Source organism: Coptis chinensis, chromosome 8 (genome assembly GCF_015680905.1).
Source record: "Coptis chinensis isolate HL-2020 chromosome 8, ASM1568090v1, whole genome shotgun sequence".
In the NCBI taxonomy this organism is placed as follows: Eukaryota; Viridiplantae; Streptophyta; class Magnoliopsida; order Ranunculales; family Ranunculaceae; genus Coptis; species Coptis chinensis.
Genome location: NC_141463.1, coordinates 25,094,338 through 25,117,811, shown reverse-complemented (window position 1 = coordinate 25,117,811; position 23,474 = coordinate 25,094,338). Strand labels below are relative to the sequence as shown.

The 23,474-nt window shown below is 35.8% G+C and overlaps 2 protein-coding genes across 3 annotated transcripts; one reads left to right on the top strand and one right to left on the bottom strand.

The window, feature by feature from the left end:
• Positions 1–73: 73 nt before the first annotated feature.
• On the bottom strand, positions 74–12,098 carry LOC147480738 (uncharacterized). Its single transcript, XM_086578737.1, has 14 exons — positions 11,355–12,098; positions 10,219–10,279; positions 9,998–10,119; positions 9,249–9,498; positions 8,997–9,155; positions 8,688–8,839; positions 8,421–8,595; positions 4,884–5,107; positions 3,932–3,994; positions 3,726–3,842; positions 3,379–3,628; positions 730–888; positions 289–440; positions 74–213 (listed from the first exon to the last, which is right to left on the bottom strand). The coding sequence occupies exons 1-14, from the start codon at positions 11,528–11,530 to the stop codon at positions 75–77; spliced, it is 2,199 nt and encodes a 732-aa protein (XP_086434863.1). The 5' UTR covers positions 11,531–12,098; the 3' UTR covers position 74.
• Positions 12,099–15,005: 2,907 nt separating this feature from the next.
• Positions 15,006–22,334, top strand: LOC147480737 (DEAD-box ATP-dependent RNA helicase 40-like). Of its 2 annotated transcripts, none has more exons than XM_086581587.1 (8): positions 15,006–15,141; positions 15,285–16,400; positions 17,031–17,231; positions 18,690–18,758; positions 19,295–19,564; positions 19,665–20,015; positions 20,545–20,822; positions 20,995–22,334. In XM_086581587.1, exons 2-8 carry the CDS (start codon positions 15,321–15,323, stop codon positions 22,067–22,069), a joined length of 3,324 nt encoding a protein of 1,107 aa, XP_086437713.1. In that variant the 5' UTR covers positions 15,006–15,141; positions 15,285–15,320; the 3' UTR covers positions 22,070–22,334. The 2 variants fall into 2 exon arrangements, with proteins under 2 accessions (XP_086437713.1, XP_086437712.1); XM_086581586.1 differs by having other exon boundaries at positions 17,028–17,231.
• Positions 22,335–23,474: the final 1,140 nt, after the last annotated feature.

Below are 23,474 nucleotides of genomic sequence, written 5' to 3'. Positions count from 1 at the left end.
AGCAAAAATAGTTTTTAAAAAAGATGAACTGTTATTTTAATGTCCAATATCAATTCCTCTAACTTTCTTGAGTATTATACTGCTTCCAATTCAAATGTAGTGACATTTATCTTCTCATTAGCGTGATCATCTTTTACTGGATTGATCATATCTCTCCCTTTGCCCCAAAGGACAATATAAAGTCCAACCACGATCAACAAGGATCCTACAACACTGAATCAACAACACAACAACTTGTAAGTCAAATCATGCCAAATAAAAAATTGGGAATAAATGAGAATTACGTACGATCCCACATTGAACTTTTCATCAAGTAAGGCCCAACCAAATATAGCCACAATAACAAGCATCAATGGGCTGAATGCAGCAACATAAAGAGGTCCTCTCTTTTGGACACTCCATGCCATTAAACAAAATGCAAGTCCAGAACCAACGATTCCCTGTGTATAATGTTATCACTTATTAGTCCATTGCACCTTATGAGTTCGTACAAAAGTGTCGGCTATTTTTCTTGGGCTTGCAACAAATTAAGACAATAGGGACTTACAAAGTTGTAATCAAAATTAACCTAAACAGCCCAAAATCTTATTAAAAAACACATTAATAAGTCATCAAAATTAACCTGTTAATATGGCCCCATTCATAAGTGGACTACCTAAGTCAATTAAGTACTCTAGGAGTACTTGATCATTTACGGTTCCTTAAGAAGAATTACGTATTGAAACTTACTCCATATAAAATTGCAATGAGCCTGATCTGGGAAGCCAATGACCATTCTTTACTACGGTGTTCCACAATTGCTCCAATGAGTGTGCACTCGATGCTTCCGATGAAACACATTAAAGTAGTGCTTGTATAAGGGGCTGGAAATATCTTGCTTAGTTTACCCTGAAAATTTTCCCAGACAAAAGTATAGTAGGATGAGGTATCATGTAGTTTTGTTCCACCAAACCAAGTCCTCGTTATTCTTGAAATGAAAATGACATATGTTTGATCAGAATGTCCTTTCAATTGGTTAGAATTCGTTATTTCTGAGAAACAAAATTGATAAATTAAAATCATGCCGGTACTTATGTTAACCAAGTATGAATTATATATTTACTATAAAGTAGGCTTATATACATACCCATCGGTTCTTTTGCAAACTTGTTTATCTTAGAAGTACATATTTATTTTAAGTTAAAAATAAATACGTAAGTAAAATTTCACCTATACAATGAATTCAAACGTAATTTTTTATGGATATGAATATATGATATATTCACCATAAATATCATCTCCACAAAATTCTAGTTCATTTGGAAACCTCTAACCTAGATAAAATATGATTGCAAAACCTCGACATTTCTGAATCGTTAGATTTCTTTTTAAAAATGACATCAATTTTTATCTAGGTTAGAGGTTTCCAAATGAGCTGAAATTTTGTGGAGATGATCTTTATGGTGAATATATCATATCCACAAAATATTATGTTTGAATTCATTGTCTAAGTGAAGTTTTACTTACGTACTTATTTTAACTTAAAATAAGTATGTACTTCTAAGATCTGTGTGTGTGTGTGTGTGTATATATATATATATAACAAATTGTGATTCCTGTTTTACTCACTAACCCGTTATAATTTCCTAACAAATTGTTTTAATTAAATTTTAAAAACCCGTTTTTTAATTGGGAGAAGGATGACCCTGTTTTAATAGTTGATTTAATTTAGAAGTGTGATTCTCGTTTTAATAGGAGAAAGATTCTCATTTTAATTAGATATGCCATATTTTCCATTTTCAATAGAGGAGAAATTTCCGTTTTAATAGGAAAATGATTCCCGTTTTAATTATAAGTGCTAGAATTTCTTTTTTCTAATAGGGGAGGAATTCCCATTTTAATTAGAAGTGTCTAGATTTTTTTTTTTTTTTTTTTTTTTTTTTTTTAGAGAAATTCTCATTTTAATAGAAGACAATGATGTGGAATTTTAATAAACTTCAAAAATACATTTGTGAGAGCTTTAATATTAAGACTAGAAAGTAGGCTCCTGCATACGCACCAGCTCTTTTGAAAACTTGCTCAACAATCATAATTATATATATAATTTTTTTTTAACAAATCGTGCTTCATGTTTTAATTGTTAACCCATTATAATTTATTAACAAATCATTTTAATTAAATTTTAAAACCCGTTTTTTAATTGGGAAAAAGATCTTGTTTTAATAGTTTGCTTAATTTAGAAGTGTGATTCCCATTTTAATAGGAAAATAATTTCCGTTTAAAGAGGAGAATGTTTCCCGTTTTAATTAGATATGTTAGATTTTTTCTTTTCAATAGGAGAGGAATTCCCATTTTAATAAGATAATAATTCACGTTTTAATTATAAGTGCTAGAATTTATTTTTCTCATAAAGGAGAAATTTATGTTTTAATTAATAGAAGATGATGATGTGGAATTTTAATAGAGCTTGAAAAATACCCTTTGTACGTAGGAGCTTTGATATTAAGATATAGACTATGAAGTATACCCTTGCATACGCGTCGACTCTTTTGAAAGTTTACTCCACAATCATAATTATGCATATAGAAGTTTTCTAACAAATTGTGATTCCCATTTTTAGTCGCTAACCCGTTTTAATTTTCTAACAAATTGTTTTAATTAAGTTTTAAAAACCCGTTTTTAATTGGGAGAGGAATGATCCCTTGTTAATAGTTGACTTAATTTAGAAGTATGATTCCCATTTTAATAAGAGAATGATTCTCATTTTAATTAAAAGTGCTAGATTTTTCTTTTTTCGATATGGGAGGAATTTTCATTTTAATAGGTTAAGGATTTATGTTTTAATTATAAGTGCTAAAATTTTCCTTTGTGGGAGCTTTAGTATTAAGACTAAAAAGTAGACTCGTGCATACGCACCGGCTCGTTTAAAAACTTGTTCAACAATCATATATATATATATATATATATATATATATATATATATATATATATATATATATATATATATATATATATATATATATCGTGATTCCTGTTTTCATCGCTAACATGTTTTAATTTTCTAACAAATTGTTTTGATCAAGTCTTACAAACCCGTTTTAATTTCTCAACAAATTGTTTTAATTAAGTTTTAAAAACTTGTTTTGTAAATTGTAATTGAAGGAGGGATCCCGCTTTAATTTAGAAATGTGATTCCCGTTTTAATTAGAAGTGATATATTTTTCTTTTTCAATGGGGGAGAAATTCTCATTATAATAGGAGAATGATTCCCGTTTTAAATAGAAGTGCTAGAATTTTTCTTTTCAATAGGAAATAAATTCCTATTTTAATAGGAATTGATGACATGGAATTTTAAGAGAGCTTTAATATTAATATATTGATATTGATAAAGATATCTACCTGGACAATAAACCATCCAGCCCAGGATAAGCAACCTAGTGTGACCAGCAAGGGGCCCAAAAATGTGGCCTCCGCATTGTCTGAACTCCTTGCTCTCATGCTCTCGGCGTACCTCCAATGCAGACCGGATTCCCCAATGTGAATGAGCTTTCCTTTGTAAAATGACATTACCATGGCACCACCTACACATAATATCGTCCCTAGCACCTTTGCTTGTCCAACTAATCTTTTGATTCCTACTGTCTCCATCCTACAAACATAATTCAATAGTTGAGATGAGAAATTAGGATGCAAATAATAGTGAACTATAATACTGATAATAGTAATGATAATAGTAACAACTAAACTTGAAAGGGACGGCGAGAATGAAAGTGAAAGCTGGTAGTAAATTGTTCAATGCACATGTTATAGTTGGAGTTGAATGTTTTAGACCAACAAAGTAGAAGCACTGATTCAAGGTTGCCCTGCACATTGAAAGAAAAGTTATTATCTTTCAAAAACTCACTTGAACAAGTTAAAGGAATCAATATTCGTGTCACTTGTGGGAACTTACCCCAATGTCCCAATCACCAAAATATGAAATAAGATATCTTTGGTGATCTTTGGTCGTGCCTTCCTATAGAAAAATGTAAGATTAAGAGAGACCATGGGCAAAAGATATTGGATAAGATTCAACAGTATGTAACTAAAATGTAAACATGGCTAGCTAGTACTATTGTGAAAAACTACTACATCTGACATGGTGCACTTACATATTTCTAGATCATTATTTTTTTTTCATTTTTTTTTGATAAAGTACTTTGAGGTAAAGTACTTTTTTTTCATTTACACCACGTCTTAAACTCTAAAAGTCAATTAATTTCCAAATATATAAATATAAAAGTTGTCTCTTGAGTGTGCAATTAGTTCGCAAATTCTATTTATTTAAACTAGCTCTTTAAGAAACTGCCTAATTGGACGGTGTCAGTTTACTATAGGCAGTGCTCAGTAAATTAAAAATCGTCAGTGACTACTTATGAAATCCTTTTGAAAAGTATCATAATTTATGCAGATTCCAATCCAATTAGAGGGGATTAGATCAAGCAAAACAAGGTAACTGTTGTGCCATTTGTTTCATTTTGTATCCTTTAATTTCTCACTCGCAAACAAAATACCATTCTCTCCTTTCGTAATAGTTGTTTCAAAATAAGTCGATTGTGGCATGTCTGGATTCAAAAAATCCTTATATGCATAGAGTACCGTGACATTTAGCAACATTTGGTTATGTGCATGAAGAAATAAATTTTACTAAATGAAAGAACAATGTCAAAATAGAACTCATGAAAAAGGGTAGTAAGAAAATAAAAAATAAAAGGGAATTGCAAAAAATCAACATGTCATATATTGTTAATATTACTACTCCAACATAATCTTAAGTTCCACAAATCTGAACTTTATATTATAATAAGACTCTAGCAATGTGTCTTGCTTTCAAATGAAATCAGCTATGACCTATGTCACCTTACCTCTCGAGCAAAAAAGCTAATGGGGCAACAAAAAGCGTAGCAACCATCTGTCGATATGCAACCATGACAATAGGATTCATACCAGAATCCATGGCCAACTTCATAATAATATTCATTCCAGCAAAACCTATTTCAACAGCAACCATGGCTAAGCAAGGCAGTAGTCCTTGTCCCATTTTTTTTCTCTTTCGTCTTGGCAGTGACAAAAAAATGAGGAAAAGAACCTATTTGAATGGCTTGTTGCTTAAATCTGATTACATTTGGTGCTAAGATTTATTGAGGATTTTAACAAAATTAATATATGGCAATGACACGTGGTTATGACCTTTACAAATATAGCCACTTGGTAATTGCTTTTAGGCACATTTGGAAATACAAAACTTAATTCTATGTGGGGTCATCACATGTTATTTTTTTGAGTAGTTCTGCTCCCTCAATAACTCCCTTGTGACTCCATTTCTTATGTGTCATCAAAATCCTATTCTTTTTCCAAAATTCAAAAAGCAAACATATAAATAAATTAATACCAAATAACATACCTAATTAAATGACTAAAACCAAAATAACAAATAAATAAAAAACTTGCCTATATTTCCACAAACAATTCAACCAAAGAAAGAAATAAATAAAATAAATAAAAATAAACCTTAACTCCCAGAAAAAGATTTTTTGACATAATCATCCAAACGTTTGTTTAAGTCAATAAATAGATAAGCATATGGATTTTTTTTTTCTCAATTCAAAATGAATGTAAACTAAAGTGATAAAAAAAAAAAAAGAAATTTTGTGACTAGAAAGAGAGTGAGGGGATTGAGAATAGCGAAGGTGAATTTTTTAGGTGCCCAACTTCTTTTAGGGTGTTGGGTTTTATTTTTTTTACTTTTTTTTTTATCTTATTTATTTTTTTGTTTAATTTTTTTGTGGAAATATAGGCAATATTTTGTTATTTATTTGTTACTATTTTGGGTGTTAGTTATTTAATTGAGTAAGTTATTAGTTATTTTTTTTTTTTTATTATTGGAAAGAGAAATATAATTTTGATACCACGTAAAATATGGAGTCCTTATGGAGTTATTAAGGGAGTCTAAATAGATTTTTTATTTTTTTTTTCCGATAATCAGCCATTACATGTTATATTACCACATTTTTGCTGAAATTAAAGACAATTTTGCAAGATTTGGTAATTAATTTACATTTTTATGCATTCTAATCTAAAGAGATATATGAAGAATTGAAAAACATTTATTAAAAGGATGCATAATCATTAATTATAAACAAATAATTACTTTCAATATAATTGATGGTTATATGTTTTGTTTTGCTTAATAAAACATGACGGAGCCCGGAATAAAAATACAGATCGGGCTCTCATAACCAACTTTTTTATTTAATCACTTATAAGGATTGGACTAGGTAGATGAAAGGTCAAGTAGTATACCCTTGACGCGAAATTAAAAATGGCTCGGGTAGATGAAATGTCAAGTATACCCTTGACGCGAAATAATAAACGGCCTGACCCAACCGAAATGACCCAGTGTATATAGTATGAACAATCATTGTTCATACCTCGAACAATCATTGTTCATATATACATCAACATGAGCTATGAACAATTACTGTTCGTATCATACGAACAATGATTGTTCATACCTAACAGGTGCCGACTAGCAAAGTCGGTAAAACATTTGGGTGATGATACCATAAGTCTGGGGCTTGAACTTCGCCAACATCAAAGAGTTACTGATCTCATTTAAAATAAGATTGCCAGTAAAAAAAAAATTGTTCATACCTATTTGGGGTGGTCATACTTCAACTGAAGCTATTCCAATAAGTGTTCCTACTGACCATACACCATACATTATGTTGAGGTATGAACAATGATTGTTCATACTTCAACATGAGTATGAACAATCATTGTTCATATCTCAACATAATGTATGGTGTATGGTCAGTAGGAACACTTATTGGAATAGTGAGTATGAACAATCATTGTTCATACCTCAACATAATGTATGGTGTATGGTCAGTATGAATACTTATTGGAAGTATAAAGTATGAACAATCATTATTCATACCTACTTGGGGTATGAACAATCACTATTTATAAGTTCATACCTCAACATAATGTATGATTAGTAAGAACACATATTGGAGTATGAACAATGATTGTCCATACCTCATGTTGACGTATGAACAATCATTGTTCATACAACAACATAAAGTCATTGTTTATACCAAAACGACATAAAAGGTAAAATCAGAAAATATTTATTTCAAATCTGGAATATTTGTCCTTACGAGTTATTTTCACTCGAAAATTAGTTTTCCGGATTATTTTTACCGAAAATTGTCCTTGAGAGTAATTAAAAAAAATATATTGGTTATGAGAGTAATTTTCACCCGAAAATGGGCCTTGGAACCAATTTGTTGAGAAAAATGAGCAACCAAGCTTTGTAGCAAAATGGTGCCTTATGTAAGGGTATGGATTTTGCTTTGAAAACAAGAACAAGAAAATACTGACGATGAGTAATGTTTGTCAACGTAAATATTGAGAGTAGTAATCCCTGAAATTGGGGCTGTAGTGCTGCACAGCCTGCACTTATGACGGGGAAAGAAAGATTTCAATCTAATGAATCAACACTAACACACAATGTTATATACTTCTATAGTTCTATGACTTATTCACCATTTGAAAATTGAAACTTATCAGTGCAAAACCCCATAGTAGATTAGTAGAGAAGTAATAATAGTTTAACTTCAAGGCTTAAACCAATCGAAGTAGGAGCCAGGAGGTAGGACTTCCATAGCCCCAAAGCTCTCAAAGAGTCTGTTGTATATGGTAATGTTATTAGTTATTACAGTGTGCGTTATGCTCTGGCCCTCTTGCCCAACCCGTTTGGCTGAAGCAGCTTTTGTCCACTCAGTGGTACAAAGGTGTTAGGGGCATGCTAAAATCAATTTTATAAAAAGCTTCAGAACTTATGAGCCACAGAGCCACCAAACTATCCCTCCATGTATAATAGACTAATCAATTCATATATAGACATCATTGTAGCTGATTCTTGTTTGCTGTTTCAGTCCACCAAATCACCAATAATTTATTTGTAATCAATTTATTTGTTTGCTGAGAATCGAAGGCTTCCAATGCATTTTTCAAAAAGAAAAAAAAAAATAGAAGTATAGCTAGTCCAATACTCCAATGTATTGAAAATATGTAGAGTGCATACAAACTTTCAAAGCAACAATATACACATGTCTTTTGGTAAGAAGACATTTTGTTAAGACCACATCGCAAGAAGACATTTTGTTAAGACCGAATAAAGCGACTGATGATTTTCTGATTGGGCGCTAGAGGTACACAGCCTAAATCCAAAATATATTGTAATAGAAGAACATGCTCAGCTTTGAAAACCAGTTAACTAGTCCACAAGTTGAACTATTTTGATCGGAGGGAAAACAAAACTCATATATGCTCTTTGTATATGTGCTACAAATTTTACTTGTACCAAATAGCTCTTTTATACGCAAGGTTTATGCTTGTTGATGATCAAGCTTATCTTTCAAAGGCAGAGGAGGCATCTCAATGTCACATTTTTCTTTCTCCTCCGTGTCTCCTAAGCTGTTCTCCTCAATTTTCTTCACCTCCATCTCTTTCTCTTTGCCCCATAGTACCACATAGAGTCCCACCACTATGAAAAATGATCCAACGGCACTGTAACAACAGAAACAAGTAATCAGAAAATTATAGACAATATAAATTAATATGTAAAATTACTTTAAACCACTCAATCAATTTGAACATACCTTCCAGCATATACTTTTTCACCAAGGACTGCCCAACCAAATATGGCAACGATAATAAGCAAAAAGGGGTTAAATGCAGAGACATAGAGAGGACCTTTCTTCTCAATACACCACGACATAAGGAAAAATGTAACTCCAGAGCCCACAACTCCCTGAATGTTTACAGCAACATGTTAATCAGTCATGGCATTTCGCTCCTTCAAACAACAGAAAGATTCAAAAGTACACTTTTATTCTTTGAACCGAACAATTTTAAAACAAAAACACTTTAATTTGGTTATTACAGTATACATTGTTCACTACACTCACATTGTATAAAGCTCCAATCAGTCTAATTCTTGATCCCAATGACCATTCTTTGGGATGGTGTTGGAAACAGGCCGCAATGGCTGCACACTGAAAGCTTGCCATGAAACACATCAGAGCTGTAGTTGTGTAAGGAGCTTTGAATTTCTGGCCCATCCTACCCTGCATATATATGACGTTGTAAGAAACAAAATCACGGAACAACTGAAGCCATCGAAACCATAATCGCTTTAATTGCAGTACTTCTGTAATTACCTGCAGAATAAACCATCCAGACCAAGCAACACAACTTCCAATGACAAACAGCGGACCTATAAATGAAACTTTGCCGCTTGAACTCCCTGTGCTTATATTCTCCGCGTACCTCCAATGCCAACCTGAAGGCTTAATTACACTAATTGGCTCTCCTTTGTAAAATGACATAAACATTGCACCGGCTACACATACTACTGTCCCTAGAACCTTAGCTTGCCCAGTGATTTTCTTGATCCCCACTGTCTCCATCCTGCAAAATTAACAGTTAATATCATTTTAGAGTTCGCATGAACTTTCTATTAAGTTGTAAAGTTTGAGGTTATAATTCATTTTTGTCTCAAATGCTACTTTAGTATTTCATGTTTATTACTAGCTTTCAGTTCGATTTTGCCATAGGGTGAGGTCAATTATGTAAACAGGATATATACTCAAGCTTTCTCAATTTTTGATCAAATGTATGTAGGCAGCACACACATTATATTAAGTGCAAAGAAGCTAATAAGATCACGATCAATCACATTTTCTTTTTAGTCATACATCATTCAAAATGGGATATTGATCGTTTGCTTAAAAGAAGTATGGTTTATAAGTTGTAAGCTATTCACACCGACAATTACAGATTTTTATTTTTTATTTTTTATTTTTTTTACTTTTTTTTTCCCGATAATTTACAATTACAGAATTATGTAAGTATTGATCTCGTTTATTCTTAGTACTACTAAACAGTTTCATGTCAAATTTTGAAGTACCTGAAAGGGACGGCCATCACGAAAGTGATAGCCGGCAGTAGGTTGTTCAATGCGCATGCGATTGTTGGGGTCGTATGCTTCAGGCCTATAAAATACAAGCACTGGTTCAACGTTGCCCTGCCATTCATGGAAAACAACGTAAGCAACAGCCAGAAAACTGTGCAGAATATATTAACCAGATTCATTACACACTTTCATTTGTGGACTCTGAAATCTCACCCTAGTATGGAACATACGAACATCTGGATTAGGATACGTTTATTCAACTTTTGTATTGCGCTCCTTCAAAAGATATAAAGAAATATGAGATCACGAGAAATATATCTTAAATGTGTCAAACTAACTGTCATTATACAATCAGAAATATATTTCATATCTAACCATTCAAGTGCATGGTAAGGTCCACTTATTTGCATATATGTATGATATGTTACATATAAATTAAAATCTAACAACTTGTATTAGTTGTTTATGCCACACTCTGTATATATATGCTTGCCATATTCACGATGATATTGACAATGGGCAGCCAGCACTACATCACTAATAAGTAATACTAAAACTAAAAATTGTTGACATAAGCATATATGCTAGACTTTTACTTGGGAGAATGACAATAGTCATTTTCATACTATGATAGGGCGTCCTAAAATTAGTCATTTTTGACATATACTATAGCACAGTATCAATCTTTATTAATTATGTTCCATGCTATTCAATTCTCGATCAGCACTCTCCCCTGAATTGGTAGCTAGACCCATAGTCCCATACACAAACTAAGGTCATGGATATATCTGATATGATTTATAGCCATCAGATAACATGACAAACGTGTAAGTTCTTACAGAAGCTGGATGTTAAGTGGACTACTAAAATCTTTGCATAAGCATAACTGATATGTAGAACTATTTTCATCCCATACTAGCGGTTCCATAGAAAACTTTCATGCATATTTTGAAATGTACTGGTTCAAGAAGATATATCCAATTTAGTGGGTGTTCAATTATCGTGAGATGACTCCATGTGGCAGTCCTTGACTGGTTGCATGATTATACTTGGGAAAGCAACAAAAATGTCAAATATTCGTATTGACTGATGAATCTGAAACGCCGTCATTTAATCACCTAAATCATGTTCTGACAAACTCGAAGTTAATTTGTACCTAGCTTGAGATAGAAATTAAAACTAGAAAAGAAATGCAATATATGGCAGAAGTGCAGAACAACTCTTGTACGTATATGATATGGCATTTTCAGCTAAATATGACTTGTTTAATTTGGCAGTCCATGCAATACAAAATAAGAGCCAAGGAAGAAAACAAACTAAATACTACACAAATTTGACTAGGTAAATTTACCTTTCGAATAAAAAAGCAAATGGGGCAAGGGCTAGTGTTGCAAAGATTTGTCTATAAGTGACCATGACCAATGGGTTCATGTCGGTATCTAAGGCCAGCTTGGTTATAATGTTCATTCCGGCAAAACAAAGTTGAACAAAAACCATGGCCAAACAAGAAACCAGCCCATTCCCCATTCTTACTAAGAGAGCAAGTGAACTTAGCCTATTTCCCTCTCTTTCTTTCTTTCTTCCTTATTTTCACTCTTTGCTACCACGAAGAGAGAACGAATGAAGAGTATATATAGAGGAGGGGGGAAGAGCGCACTAGTACTAACTAGAGCAACATGTATAGAAGTAGAATGTGGGCTAGATAAAGCGCATTATACTACTTAATACTTATGTGTACTAGAAGCTAGCTAGCTTAAAATCGTCAGGTTACTTCTTACACTTGGGCATTTGCATGGGGTGACTAGGCAGTACTTTGTACTTAGTAAAACTACCTACCTACATACTTATCAAGCATTTACCAAAAACAAAAAGACATTGGGGGTCATGAAGCTGGTCACATTATTTCTTTCCCTCTAAAGTGTAAACAGGAGTTAGTGAATCTTGGACCCACTTATGTTTGATGGTTGGTTCATTCTCTTAATTGAATCCTACACATGGTGAGTTAGTCACCCTTGATGCCCAACGGAGTCGTGCTATGTGGCACATCTTGGAGTCGATCCTGCAAATGGCTGGTCTACCCTTTGGTGGATCAGAGTATTATTTGATGAAATGAATGTATGTATGTAGCTCCTATATCAGCCACTAGAGGAAGTGAGGAACAACAAATATTTGCAATCTCGATGGCTTAAACTTCCTCATATTCTAACCTTTTGTTTTTTTCTTTTTTTAAGCAACATCTTTCAAAATCTGTGGTATAGCGTATGTGAAAATTGTTGAGTTAATAGTAAGAAGAAACAGTTGTACGTGTGGCACGGAGTGATTTGATAGGTATGTCGAGGAGGGTTAAGTTCTTAATTAGAATCAAGGAAAATTTTCTACAGATTCACAAATTAAAATATTTTGGAAAGTGGAATTCTAGACGCAAACTTTCCCCTCATGGCAACGTGCGAGGCAGTTTCCAACCAGTGCCCTGGGATTAGTCGAGGTGCGCGTAAGCTGGCCCGGACACCCGATTAGCAAAAAGAAAAAAAAACACAGCATTGATACTTTATAGTGCGCATCAAGATGCGCCATAATCACAAATCTTAAGAGTTAAGACTAATCTGAGTTGGCTAGTATTAGGCTAGTATGACGTTAAGCTACTCCAAATTTCCAAAAGTTATATCTATGTGTATTGTACGTGTTTTCCATTGATAGATGAAGGAAGAAGTTCACTCTCGCAATGATGGTATACTTTTCATATTGACTACTGAAAAATCACTCTGTCCCTTCGTACAAAATATAGATGATCGCCTTTGGCATGATCGCCCTTTGGGATACACTTATCCTAATACGTTACATGAACTTATGAAGCAATCTTCAGTATCCGACCAAAAAACTGTATAGTAGGTAATAATAGAATGAAGAAAGAAAATGAAAGAAATGGCATTCCTTTGAGGACATTAAAAGGTACACCGAATTCACAAATTTTGTTGATGATGATTACCAGAAGTCCAAAAATTTAATACCAATAATGTATTCGTTTGAACTGTTTTATTTAGTTTAGTCTGTATTCTGTACATATAATACCTCAATTAACCAGGCGTCGACGAGTACTTCTGTTAAGATCGTGTTCATGTCCAAGTCAAAAAAGAAAGAAAACCAATTCGAGTCCCCACGTCCCAACAACCCATTTGATACAGGGAGTAAAAGAAATTAAAGTAGAAACTTCGACTTTCTTCTTTTGAACAGCGATTATGCACCTAGTTAATGCCTAGTGACACATTCCACACTTTGTTTTGTTCCATTTTTTTAAGTCTGGCTTAACTCAGCAAAAAAGCAAATATTTTGGCTATCATCAACCATGTAGCGACCCACGCACATCATACAGATGACAAACGTTTTTTTTTTCCTGTGGTGAAGTGAAGCTCATAATCCCTTATATGGTGGTGGCTCATTATTAGCCTTAATTATCTCACGACTTAAATGTACTTTCCCCCTCCCCCCCCAGCTTTTTTTTCACTTACTGGCCTGGGCTATGAATTAATGAATTGAAGTTTAATTAAGAGTTAGTGTATATACACAGATACACTGATACACGTACTCCATTGAGGCCAATGAATGAAGGTAGTGTATATGGTACACTTTCCTGACTTCCAAACACAACAATGATACAAATAACAAAGTATACAATGCTGCTATGGTCACTTAGGCCTGGTAGGCTGATACAATCCAGAAATATGGTACACTTTCTGATATGTTCTTGTACTTCAAATAGTTAGCTAGTGAATGCATTGACTGCGTGATCGAATGCCATGGTAGGTTGAATTGAGAATTTCCGCGCGTGTAGTAACGAAGGTAAGTACTAAAACAACCCAGATATATAGAGATAAGATGCCTCATTGAAGCTAGGTACTAAAACAACCCAGATAGAGATAAGATGCCTTGTTGCATAAAAGGATATGATAAATGCCCCCGTTGTCAAATCATGGTGGACATGGTGCTGTCCACAATATAATGGAATGTGGATTTCAAATCCGGCCTAAGAATGTCAATCGACATGCACTGTAATTTTAGGAGAAGTTTCGGCTTTCTTGGCTAAAGCCTAGACGTCTCTATTTCTTATTAGCTTCCCAAATACAGTTTTTGAAGTGGAGAAGTGGAAGACAATAGAGTTATGGTGGTCGCAAATTTTCGTGAAAGTAAAGAACTTGATATGAAGTTTGCTATCTTTATGTTTTCTAAATTTTGTGGATAGTATTTCATATCTATTTTATAATTTTGTCGGGTCATATTTTACAACTTTAGCAGTCCTTGTTGTCTACAGTCTACACCATTTATATTTAGTAATGGGTTTACGAGTCGATCGATGCCAATGCACAGTAGAAAAGATGGGAATATGGATTTTATTAGAAAAAAATCATATCCCCTTTGTCATCTTTCCAACCATATATAGCTTCTCACAGTCGTAGGACATTAGGTTGTGGCGTTTAAAACACATGCCTACGCCCTATCCCAATTAAACAGGAAAACATTCCACTGTTTCCACTTGTAGTTTATTCCAGAAACCAAAATATCGAATTCGCCCCAATATTTTGTGCACTCCAAAAAATGAGATATATCAGATATATCTATTTTTTTTTTACTAGTCAAAAATTTATTTTGTATGTTAATATATCAAAAAATATTGAAAATATCATCGATTATATAAAAAATATTGTTGATATATTAATAAAAATTTGTAAAAGTCAACAATTTATATTGGATATATCGGTCGATATATATTGATAAAAAACAAGATTCAATATTTGGTGGAGATATATCGAATATTAAAAAACGAGATATATCTCGGTGATATTTTGGGCCCTGGTTTATTCTGAAATATAATGTTTTGGACCCATTTACATGTGAAAGGCCCAAAGCAGACTATAGAAGAATTTTGACGCGGAATAGCCCAATGGGCCCAAAATGCTAATTTCGGGGTTTTTTTTTTTAAAGTTATCGGAATATATCAATAACAATTCCTCACCTCCTTTATAAGATCCACATATATTTGTCTCTCATCACAACCCCACAGCCTGATACAATTTTCAGGCTCCAACTGAATCAAGGGTGGGCTTCCCTGTTTTCTCCGCTTCTCCAATCCCACCACAAAGGAGGTAAATAAAGTATCTTTACTTTTTTTTAATTGCGTCATTAATTCTAGGGTTTAATTTTTAATGTATTTTCTAGGGTTTGTATATATGATATTTATGTTAAGAAGTATTTTGTTTGGTTACTAAAGATTGTTGTATTTAATTAGGGTTTATTATTATTATAATAGTAATAATATTTATCGATGGCGAGTTCGGAAGGACCACAATATGCACCTGAGGATCCAACACTATTGAAACCATGGAAAGGATTAATTGACGGGACTTCGGGTGTTTTGTATTACTGGAATCCTGAAAGTAATGTTACTCAATATGAAAGGCCGGAACAACCGGCGCCTCCGTCTGTGTCTGTATCTGCACCGAAGTTGGCTCCGATACCAATGGCCCGGTCGGTGGTGCATAATAATGGTACAATGGCTCCTCCAGGGCAGGAGTTTAACCAGTATGTGTCGCAAGGGCAACAACAGATGTTTCAACCTGTGCAGCAGCAAGGGCAGTTTAATAAGCCACCTCAGTATCAGAGTTCTTATTATGGTGAGGATACTCAGCATCAGCAGACAATGCAAATGGGACAGGGGGTGCAACCTAATAAGTGGCAGCCGATGCAACAACAGCCGAGGGAACAAATGTTACAGCAGCAGCAGCAACCGGGGAATCAAATGCCACAGCAGTTTGAGCAGCCAAGTTGGCAACATGAAGTGCCGAAACAATCGCATTTGCAAGGGCAACAGTTTTTAAGTCAGCAACAACAAATTCCCCCTCAGGCAACCCTTAATATGCCGGGGCAGCAAATACAGCCTCAGTCACATCAAGGTGCTTATCAACAAGGGCAGCAAATACAGCCTCCTCCTGCACTTCAAGGCAATTATCAACAGGGGCAGCAAGTTGGTTTTTCACCGAGGGAAGAATCCAAGTTTCAACGAGGAAAGGAAACTGGGTTTTCTCCCTCTATGATCAACCAACCTGGAACATATTTTCAGAATCGTCCGGAAACTGGAGCTCCTGTTCAACCACAGCCACATAGGGCTGATCCAGTCCACCAACAAAGCATGGGTAGACCTATGTTTCAAAGTCAGCCTGGTTCAGGATTCATCCCTGATCAACAACCTGGTGGAAGAAGTATGGGTTTGAAGATGGGGTATGGAGATGATATGCCAGGAAGAGCTGGAAATACATCTTATTTTAATGCTAATAACAGGGGAGGGGCTGGGATGGTTCCTCAGCTGCCAAACCTTGCTACAGTTCCTGTTCTCCAGAATCCTAAGGTATTTTTTTTTTCTTTCATTTATTTAGTTGTCCTGCCTTATTTTATAATTGTCCTATTACGAGGTAATTTATGCGGGCAAAGTATGTGAGGTGTTCTTCATAATATATTGGGCAAGAAACTGTCAGCTGGGAATTGGCATGGGTGTGAGGTGCCTAACACGGTGACATGGAAAGCTGGCTATACTGACAGTCGGTTGTATTGAAACAATGTTTGTTTTTATGATGCTTTTGTGCAATATTGAAACCATTTTTTTTTAAAAGAACGTTTGCCAAGTCCATGCTCTTTTGATCTGTAACACTGTCACAATTCCGTCTTTAGTTCCCGAAATTTCATTTGCAAGAAGTTGGCATATATTCTTCACAGACCTGTGACCACATAGGGAGAATGAACTTGGTCGGCGCCTTTAATACTTGAGAACAAGTTCCAATTTGGTCAAAACTTCAAATACCAACTCTATCTTTATTTTGGTTTACTTTTGGCAGTTAAGATATATCGGTTTTTTGTATCTTGATTATAACATATATAGGTACTATTTGCCTATCATTTATCCAATGTACTCATTAGAGTTGGTCCAGTGTAACATTAGTTGATTTGGTTGTAAGTTGATGTTGCTATTTCGTACCAGGAGATGGGGGTCCCTCATTTTATCGCACCTGGTCACGCCAATGGGTCAAGCTCTGTCACAAGTCCGGCAATGGCTCAGATGAACAATCATGTCACTGGTGGTCAACCATTTAGCCGTAATGCAGTTGGTATACCACCTGGCTCATTAGACCCAAATCTTTCAGCTGTTGACATGTATCGCCGAGAGCATGAAGTTACTGCAACGGTTTGTGTCCATCTTCTTTTAATTAATTTATACAGATTGAAATTGTTACACCAAAATCTTTGTAAACACAGTATTGTGCTTTCCTAAGTTTTTGGTTTCTGGATGTCTGTGTAATATTTTTTCTATTCTGTCTTTTCTTAACTTCTGACTGAGCAAGTATAACCAAGAATTTTTTTTGGTGGGGGAAACGAAAGATAGAGATGCAAAATAATAGTAAACTGATGGGGATAAGCTGTAATCCATTTACTCAAAATCTGATCAAGTTATCATCTTATATATCCATGACCCTTTAACTCTTAAGCCTTTAGAATTTGAAATGATTCAATAATAAACTAGTATGTAGTTAGATATTACTCGAGACAAATGATTGTACGTGCTCCAAATAAAAAAGAGCTTTCTGATACTAATAACAAATTACTATTATAAAAAAATTATGTATGAACTTTGACCAAATAGGAAAACTACAGATGTTGATGTCTAATGTTGACTTTTCTTGTCAAGATTTCACTTTTCAGAGTCTCTAATTCATGTCGTCTTAGAAACGAACTCAGAAAATTGGGGCATCAATTTATCGAGATATGATTTTGGTGAAAATGACAGTTAAAATGTGCCAAATAATGACCGGTAATGGAATCCACTCCAAGTGGCAGTCAGTGATACTACACGTGTATCAGTTTTCAATTTTTTTGCTAACAAGTCTTATTTAGTGCAAGATGGGCATAGCATTTAGGTTTGACTTACTGGTATATTGTTATGTGACTGAAAGATCACTTGCTAGATATTCACTCTCTCAGAGCTTCATGAAGTGAAGACTTTCTCATGAAGTTTAAACCAGTGATAAATCAAATTGTTTCTTCATGCATCTGTGGTTCATATTTTGGAAATAAGCCTTCTGATCTTAGTGTGGTCAATAGGAGGAAGACATATGCAGACAACTGATACATTTTCATATGGAGATTTCTTTGAAATAGTTAACAGTTAAATGGTACAAAGAGGGTGAACATGGGATATGAGTCAAGAGTATGGCTGGCTGACATTAGCTTGGAGGCTAATATTCTTTTACTTGTTCAAGTATAAGGAGAAGATATTTTCTTAAGTAAAATAGTATAAAGGTGGTTATTATTATTATTATTATTATTACTTTTTTACGTATGTAAGTTATGCCCAACACACTCACAGTCTGACACTACCTGAATGCGTGTAAAGTTATGCGTGTTACAATGTGAAGTTGCATTTCTTAATTGGGGCTTTTTCTATAGGTATATCCGAATATATGCTGCATTTGTAAAATACTTGCATGCATTTTCTTCTGCATTGCGCTTAATCTATGCCTGATTTTGAATTAACTTCTTTACTCAATTTCTGTTGTTATTATTAGCGAGTACTTGCAGTTTACTTTGACTTTGATTTAATACTAAATTGTATATTCAACTGAAACTTTTAAATGAAAATGATTAGGGTGACAATGTTCCTGTTCCCTTCATGAGTTTTGAAGCCACTGGTTTCCCTCCGGAGATACTTAGAGAGGTAAGTTTTCTTTTGTCATATTTAACAATATCAACCCCGGGTTTTGGTTAATATAGTAGTTCTCATATCTTATGGGGTTAGGTCAATCTTAAAGATAAGGTTTTGAACTCATCCCTTGTTGCTTGTCGCAGGTGCGATATCTGCTCCAAGAGAGGAGCATATGTCGTACACTGTGCTGCTATGTTACCCCGATACACAGCTGCTCCTCTGTCCTTCGGGGGCTGCAAAAACATGGTTGGAGCTATGTTGTGGACTATTTTTGAGAGGATGGCAAGGCCCTACTTCCAAATCACCTGTGATATGGCGGGGATTTCTGGCTCTTGACTTCTCCACTTGGTCTGATGCCCCACCTTTGCTGCCTTGAGTTGCTTAAGTAAGCAACTGTGTACATGTGGGGTTGTTTAGCTATATATTTCCCTTTAAAATACTGAATGTTTCACTTAAATGTGCATCCGTAGAATGATAGACTTTTCTCCTTACTGGTGTGGTCTCATGGGATTTTTTCATTATTTTGCTCGTACCTTTTTTTTTTCCAGATACGTATGGCTGGTTTCTCTTCCCCCACTCCAATTCAGGCTCAGACTTGGCCTATTTCACTGCAAAGTAGAGACATAGTGGCCATTGCCAAAACAGGTTCTGGGAAGACCTTGGGTTATCTGATTCCAGCTTTCCTTCATCTAAGACAAGGCCGTAAAAATTCTCTAAATGGCCCAAGTGTGTTAATTCTGGCCCCAACTCGGGAGCTTGCCACACAAATACAAGATGAAGCTGTAAAGTTTGGTCGATCTTCTGGGATCTCATGCACGGTTGGTTTTGACGAACCCATATTGATATGTGATACTGTCATTTTATGTTTATTTGCTGTTTTGATATCTATTACCATCTTATGGCTTGGTTGTTGCTCAGTGCCTATATGGAGGTGCTCCAAAAGGCGCTCAGATTAGGGAACTTGATCGAGGAGTAGATATTGTTGTGGCCACCCCTGGTCGGCTCAATGACATACTTGAGATGAAAAAGATTGACTTTCGCCAAGTCACCTTCCTTGTGCTTGATGAGGCGGATCGAATGCTTGACATGGGTTTTGAACCTCAAATCCGTAAGATTGTGAATGAGATTCCTCCTCGAAGGCAGACTCTCATGTATACTGCAACCTGGCCCAAAGAGGTCAGAAAAATAGCTGGAGATCTACTGGTGAATCCCGTTCAGGTGAACATTGGCAGGGTTGATGAGCTTGCTGCAAACAAATCCATCACGCAGGTACGTTGTTGTTGGTGTACAAGTTCCACGTAGTGTTATAGGCTTTGTTGAATCCTCTGACTTATGTCCCACTAGCCTGATTCTGAAAATTGGTTAAATGAATTGAACATGCTTTCCTACCTTTTCGTTAGCACTCTACAGGTGTGTCGTTACGTACATACAAATAAGATGCAATAGATTTGGTTATGCGTATCACTCTCACATTTATCATTTTATTGTGTGCCTAGAGTTGCTTGAACCCATCAAATGGATCGTTGCCAATAGTTACCCTGTATTCTTCATATTTCACCTAGGTTGATGAACAAACTAATAATGTTGTTTTACAGCAAAACTGCAATTGGATACCTCTAAACTTTAGTTAGTTGCATACTTGCATGTAGGTTTACCGAGCATAAAAGAAAAAAGAAAAAGAAAAAGAAAAAAAAGTTTACCTATGCAGATTAATTTGGCCTTTTCAAATTTGTTTGTCATATCTTTTCTGTCTTTACTTTTTCTCCTTATCCTCTTGACATCTTTGTTTGAATTGCAGTATGTTGAAGTAGTTACACAAATGAACAAGCAGAGGCGCTTGGAACAGATACTTAGATCCCAGGAACGTGGAGCCAGAGTCGTTATCTTTTGTTCAACGAAGAGGATGTGTGACCAGCTCACACGCAGCATTGGGCGTACCTTTGGTGCTGCTGCAATTCACGGAGACAAGTCTCAGATTGAGAGGGACCATGTTCTAAACGAGTTCAGGAATGGCAAATCACCAATTTTGGTTGCCACCGATGTAGCTGCTCGAGGGCTTGACATCAAAGATATTAGGTCAGCTTCTTATACATTATAACTATTAACTAAATCTCAAGGAGGAAATAACCTATCTCTTCTTTTAAACCTTGTAAACATTAAATCTTCTCTTTCTGTGTTGGAAGGTGCCTCTTATATGCTTAGTTTTGCCATTACGTCTCCTTACATTTGTGAGATTCTCGTGTTTTAGGATGGTGATCAACTATGATTTTCCCACGGGAATTGAGGATTATGTTCACCGAATTGGGCGAACTGGTAGAGCTGGTGCTACTGGGGTGGCATACACCTTCTTCTCCGACCAGGACAGGAAGCATGCGGCTGATCTTGTGAAAGTTTTAGAGGGGGCAAATCAGGTGGTGCCACCGGAAGTGCAGGAGATGGCTGCATGTGGAAGACAAGGTTTCGTTAAGAACCAGGGAGGGATGTCTCGTAATGAATCTGGTGGTGGACGGTTTGGTTCTGGAGGCCGGAGTGACATGAGAGACGGCGGTTTCTCTGATCGCGGTGGCATGAGAGACGGTGGTTTCTCTGATCGCGGTGGCATGAGAGACGGTGGTTTCTCTGATCGCGGTGGCATGAGAGACGGTGGTTTCTCTGATCGCGGTGGTATGAGAGATGGTGGTTTCTCTGGCCGTGGTGGCATGAGAGATGGTGGTTTCTCTGGCCGTGGTGGCATGAGAGATGGCAATTTCGCTGGCCGTGGCGGGGAGAGGGATGATGGGTTTGGTGGCCGCCGAGGCAGAAATGATTCTGGTGGACGTGGGAACAGGGGAAGAGGATTCCCTGGACCTGGCCGTGGTCCTGTTGGTTGGGGACGGCATGACAGTGGTCCTCCTGATCGTTACAACGATGGACGTGGACAATATAATAACCGGAGAGGCAGTCGTGATGATGCCAGAGGCAGAAGTTTCAGTCAGAATTACGGTGCAAGTCCTGACATGGTTAGTACATGGGACACCAGGAGCAGTAGCAGCGATAGAAGTCGCAGTCGCAGTCGTAGCCGGAGCAGAAGTAGGAGCCGGAGCCGGAGCCGGAGCCTTACCCGCAGCCGTATTCGAAGCAGGAACCGTAGCCGCAGCCATGACAGTTACAAAGGTTCACGTGCACAATCTCATGACCAGGATAGGTCAAGGTCTGAACGTGTAGATGCTCCAAAATTGGAATCCTCCCTGCCATCTGACATTGAAAATGGTGCATCAGGATTGGTGGATGGAATCAACCCAAGCCTTGAGCCAGCAGCAGAGGTGGATGATGTGCCTACATAGTCCTCCTTTGGACTTGTAATGTGATGTTGAATTTTACGTGATTTATGTTCTCTCTTCAATGGGGGATAACGTCTCTCACCTGGTTTATTCCGGTGTTCAGAATCAATTGCCATTGTAGTCATCATTTGTTTGGGACATAGTTGTGGTGGCTGTATGCTAGTAGTAGTTTAGAACAGCTTCGAATCTTTTTGGCCTCTTAAAGTAATTGTTGTTTTTAAGTTTTAACATTATGTAAAAATTCTTAAAGAATTTTGAGTTCCGTGGAATTGGAGCCTGGCACTGTTGAATCCAGGAAAAAAAATATTGCAGTCTCTTTAAAAAAGTAAGTGTGCAAGGAAAAGTTCTGCAATCCAAGAGTATTAACTGCTATTTTAGTTTTAATTAAAATCTAGTTCTTAATAACATTGTGTTGATAATTGATACATGCAAATTAGACATGCACTTAAGTCGCCAATAAAGAAAAACACGTATCCATCGCTCAACTCTTACACCGAAATTTTGAACCAAACCAAATACCAAACCAAAAAAATATCAACCATCTTTAGGAGCAACATCAAATTTTCGACATCAAATGACGCGATTTTGGATAAACCGCGCTATATAGCTCACGCGGTTTTCCCAAAATTGCACCACTAAAGCCCATCTGACAGGCCCAAGCCCACGCGGTTCTTAACACCGCGTGCTATTTCTATATAAAGATGACGAAGACCGTACTATTTCAATTATAAACTCTCTCCTTAGTAAAAAAAAAAACAACAAAACCTACCTAAATTTTTGAAATTTTATATGGATTCTTTTCAACCTTTCGACGGTGATGACGATATGTATTGGTAGTACACAAACGACATTGGCGATCAAGTAGAGGTAGAAGAACCCGAGGAAGTACAGGAAGGTAGGGGAGAAGAAGCCGAGGATGTCGCGCCAACTGATAGACATCCCTATGTATGAATGATTTCAATTAACAATTTAATCCCGGTGAAGCACTTGATATGCAAGTTGTGTCTTCTACACGTGATACAAAATACGTGTCAAGTATTGTAGCTAATTCTCAGGTAATTAATTAGTTTTGATTAAATATTTTGAATATTATGCATTAATTAGTTGAGTTTGACCAATTAATTATTTATTTTATATACATTATTATTTTTTTCATAATATCAGCAAGTTGTTGACTATCGAGTTAGATCGGCTTTACTTGGTGTTAGAAAGTAGTTAAAAGTTATTAAGAGTTTAGATGAGTTTGTACATATTAGAGATAATATTCTGTGTACACCTTTGGGTCTTTTGGTTGATGTAGATTATAAAAAGGTTGATTGGGCAGTGGTCATAGCTTTAGTAGAAAGATGGTAGAATACAATTCATACATTTCATTTTTCTTGTGCGGAGTTAGGGTTCACACCACTAG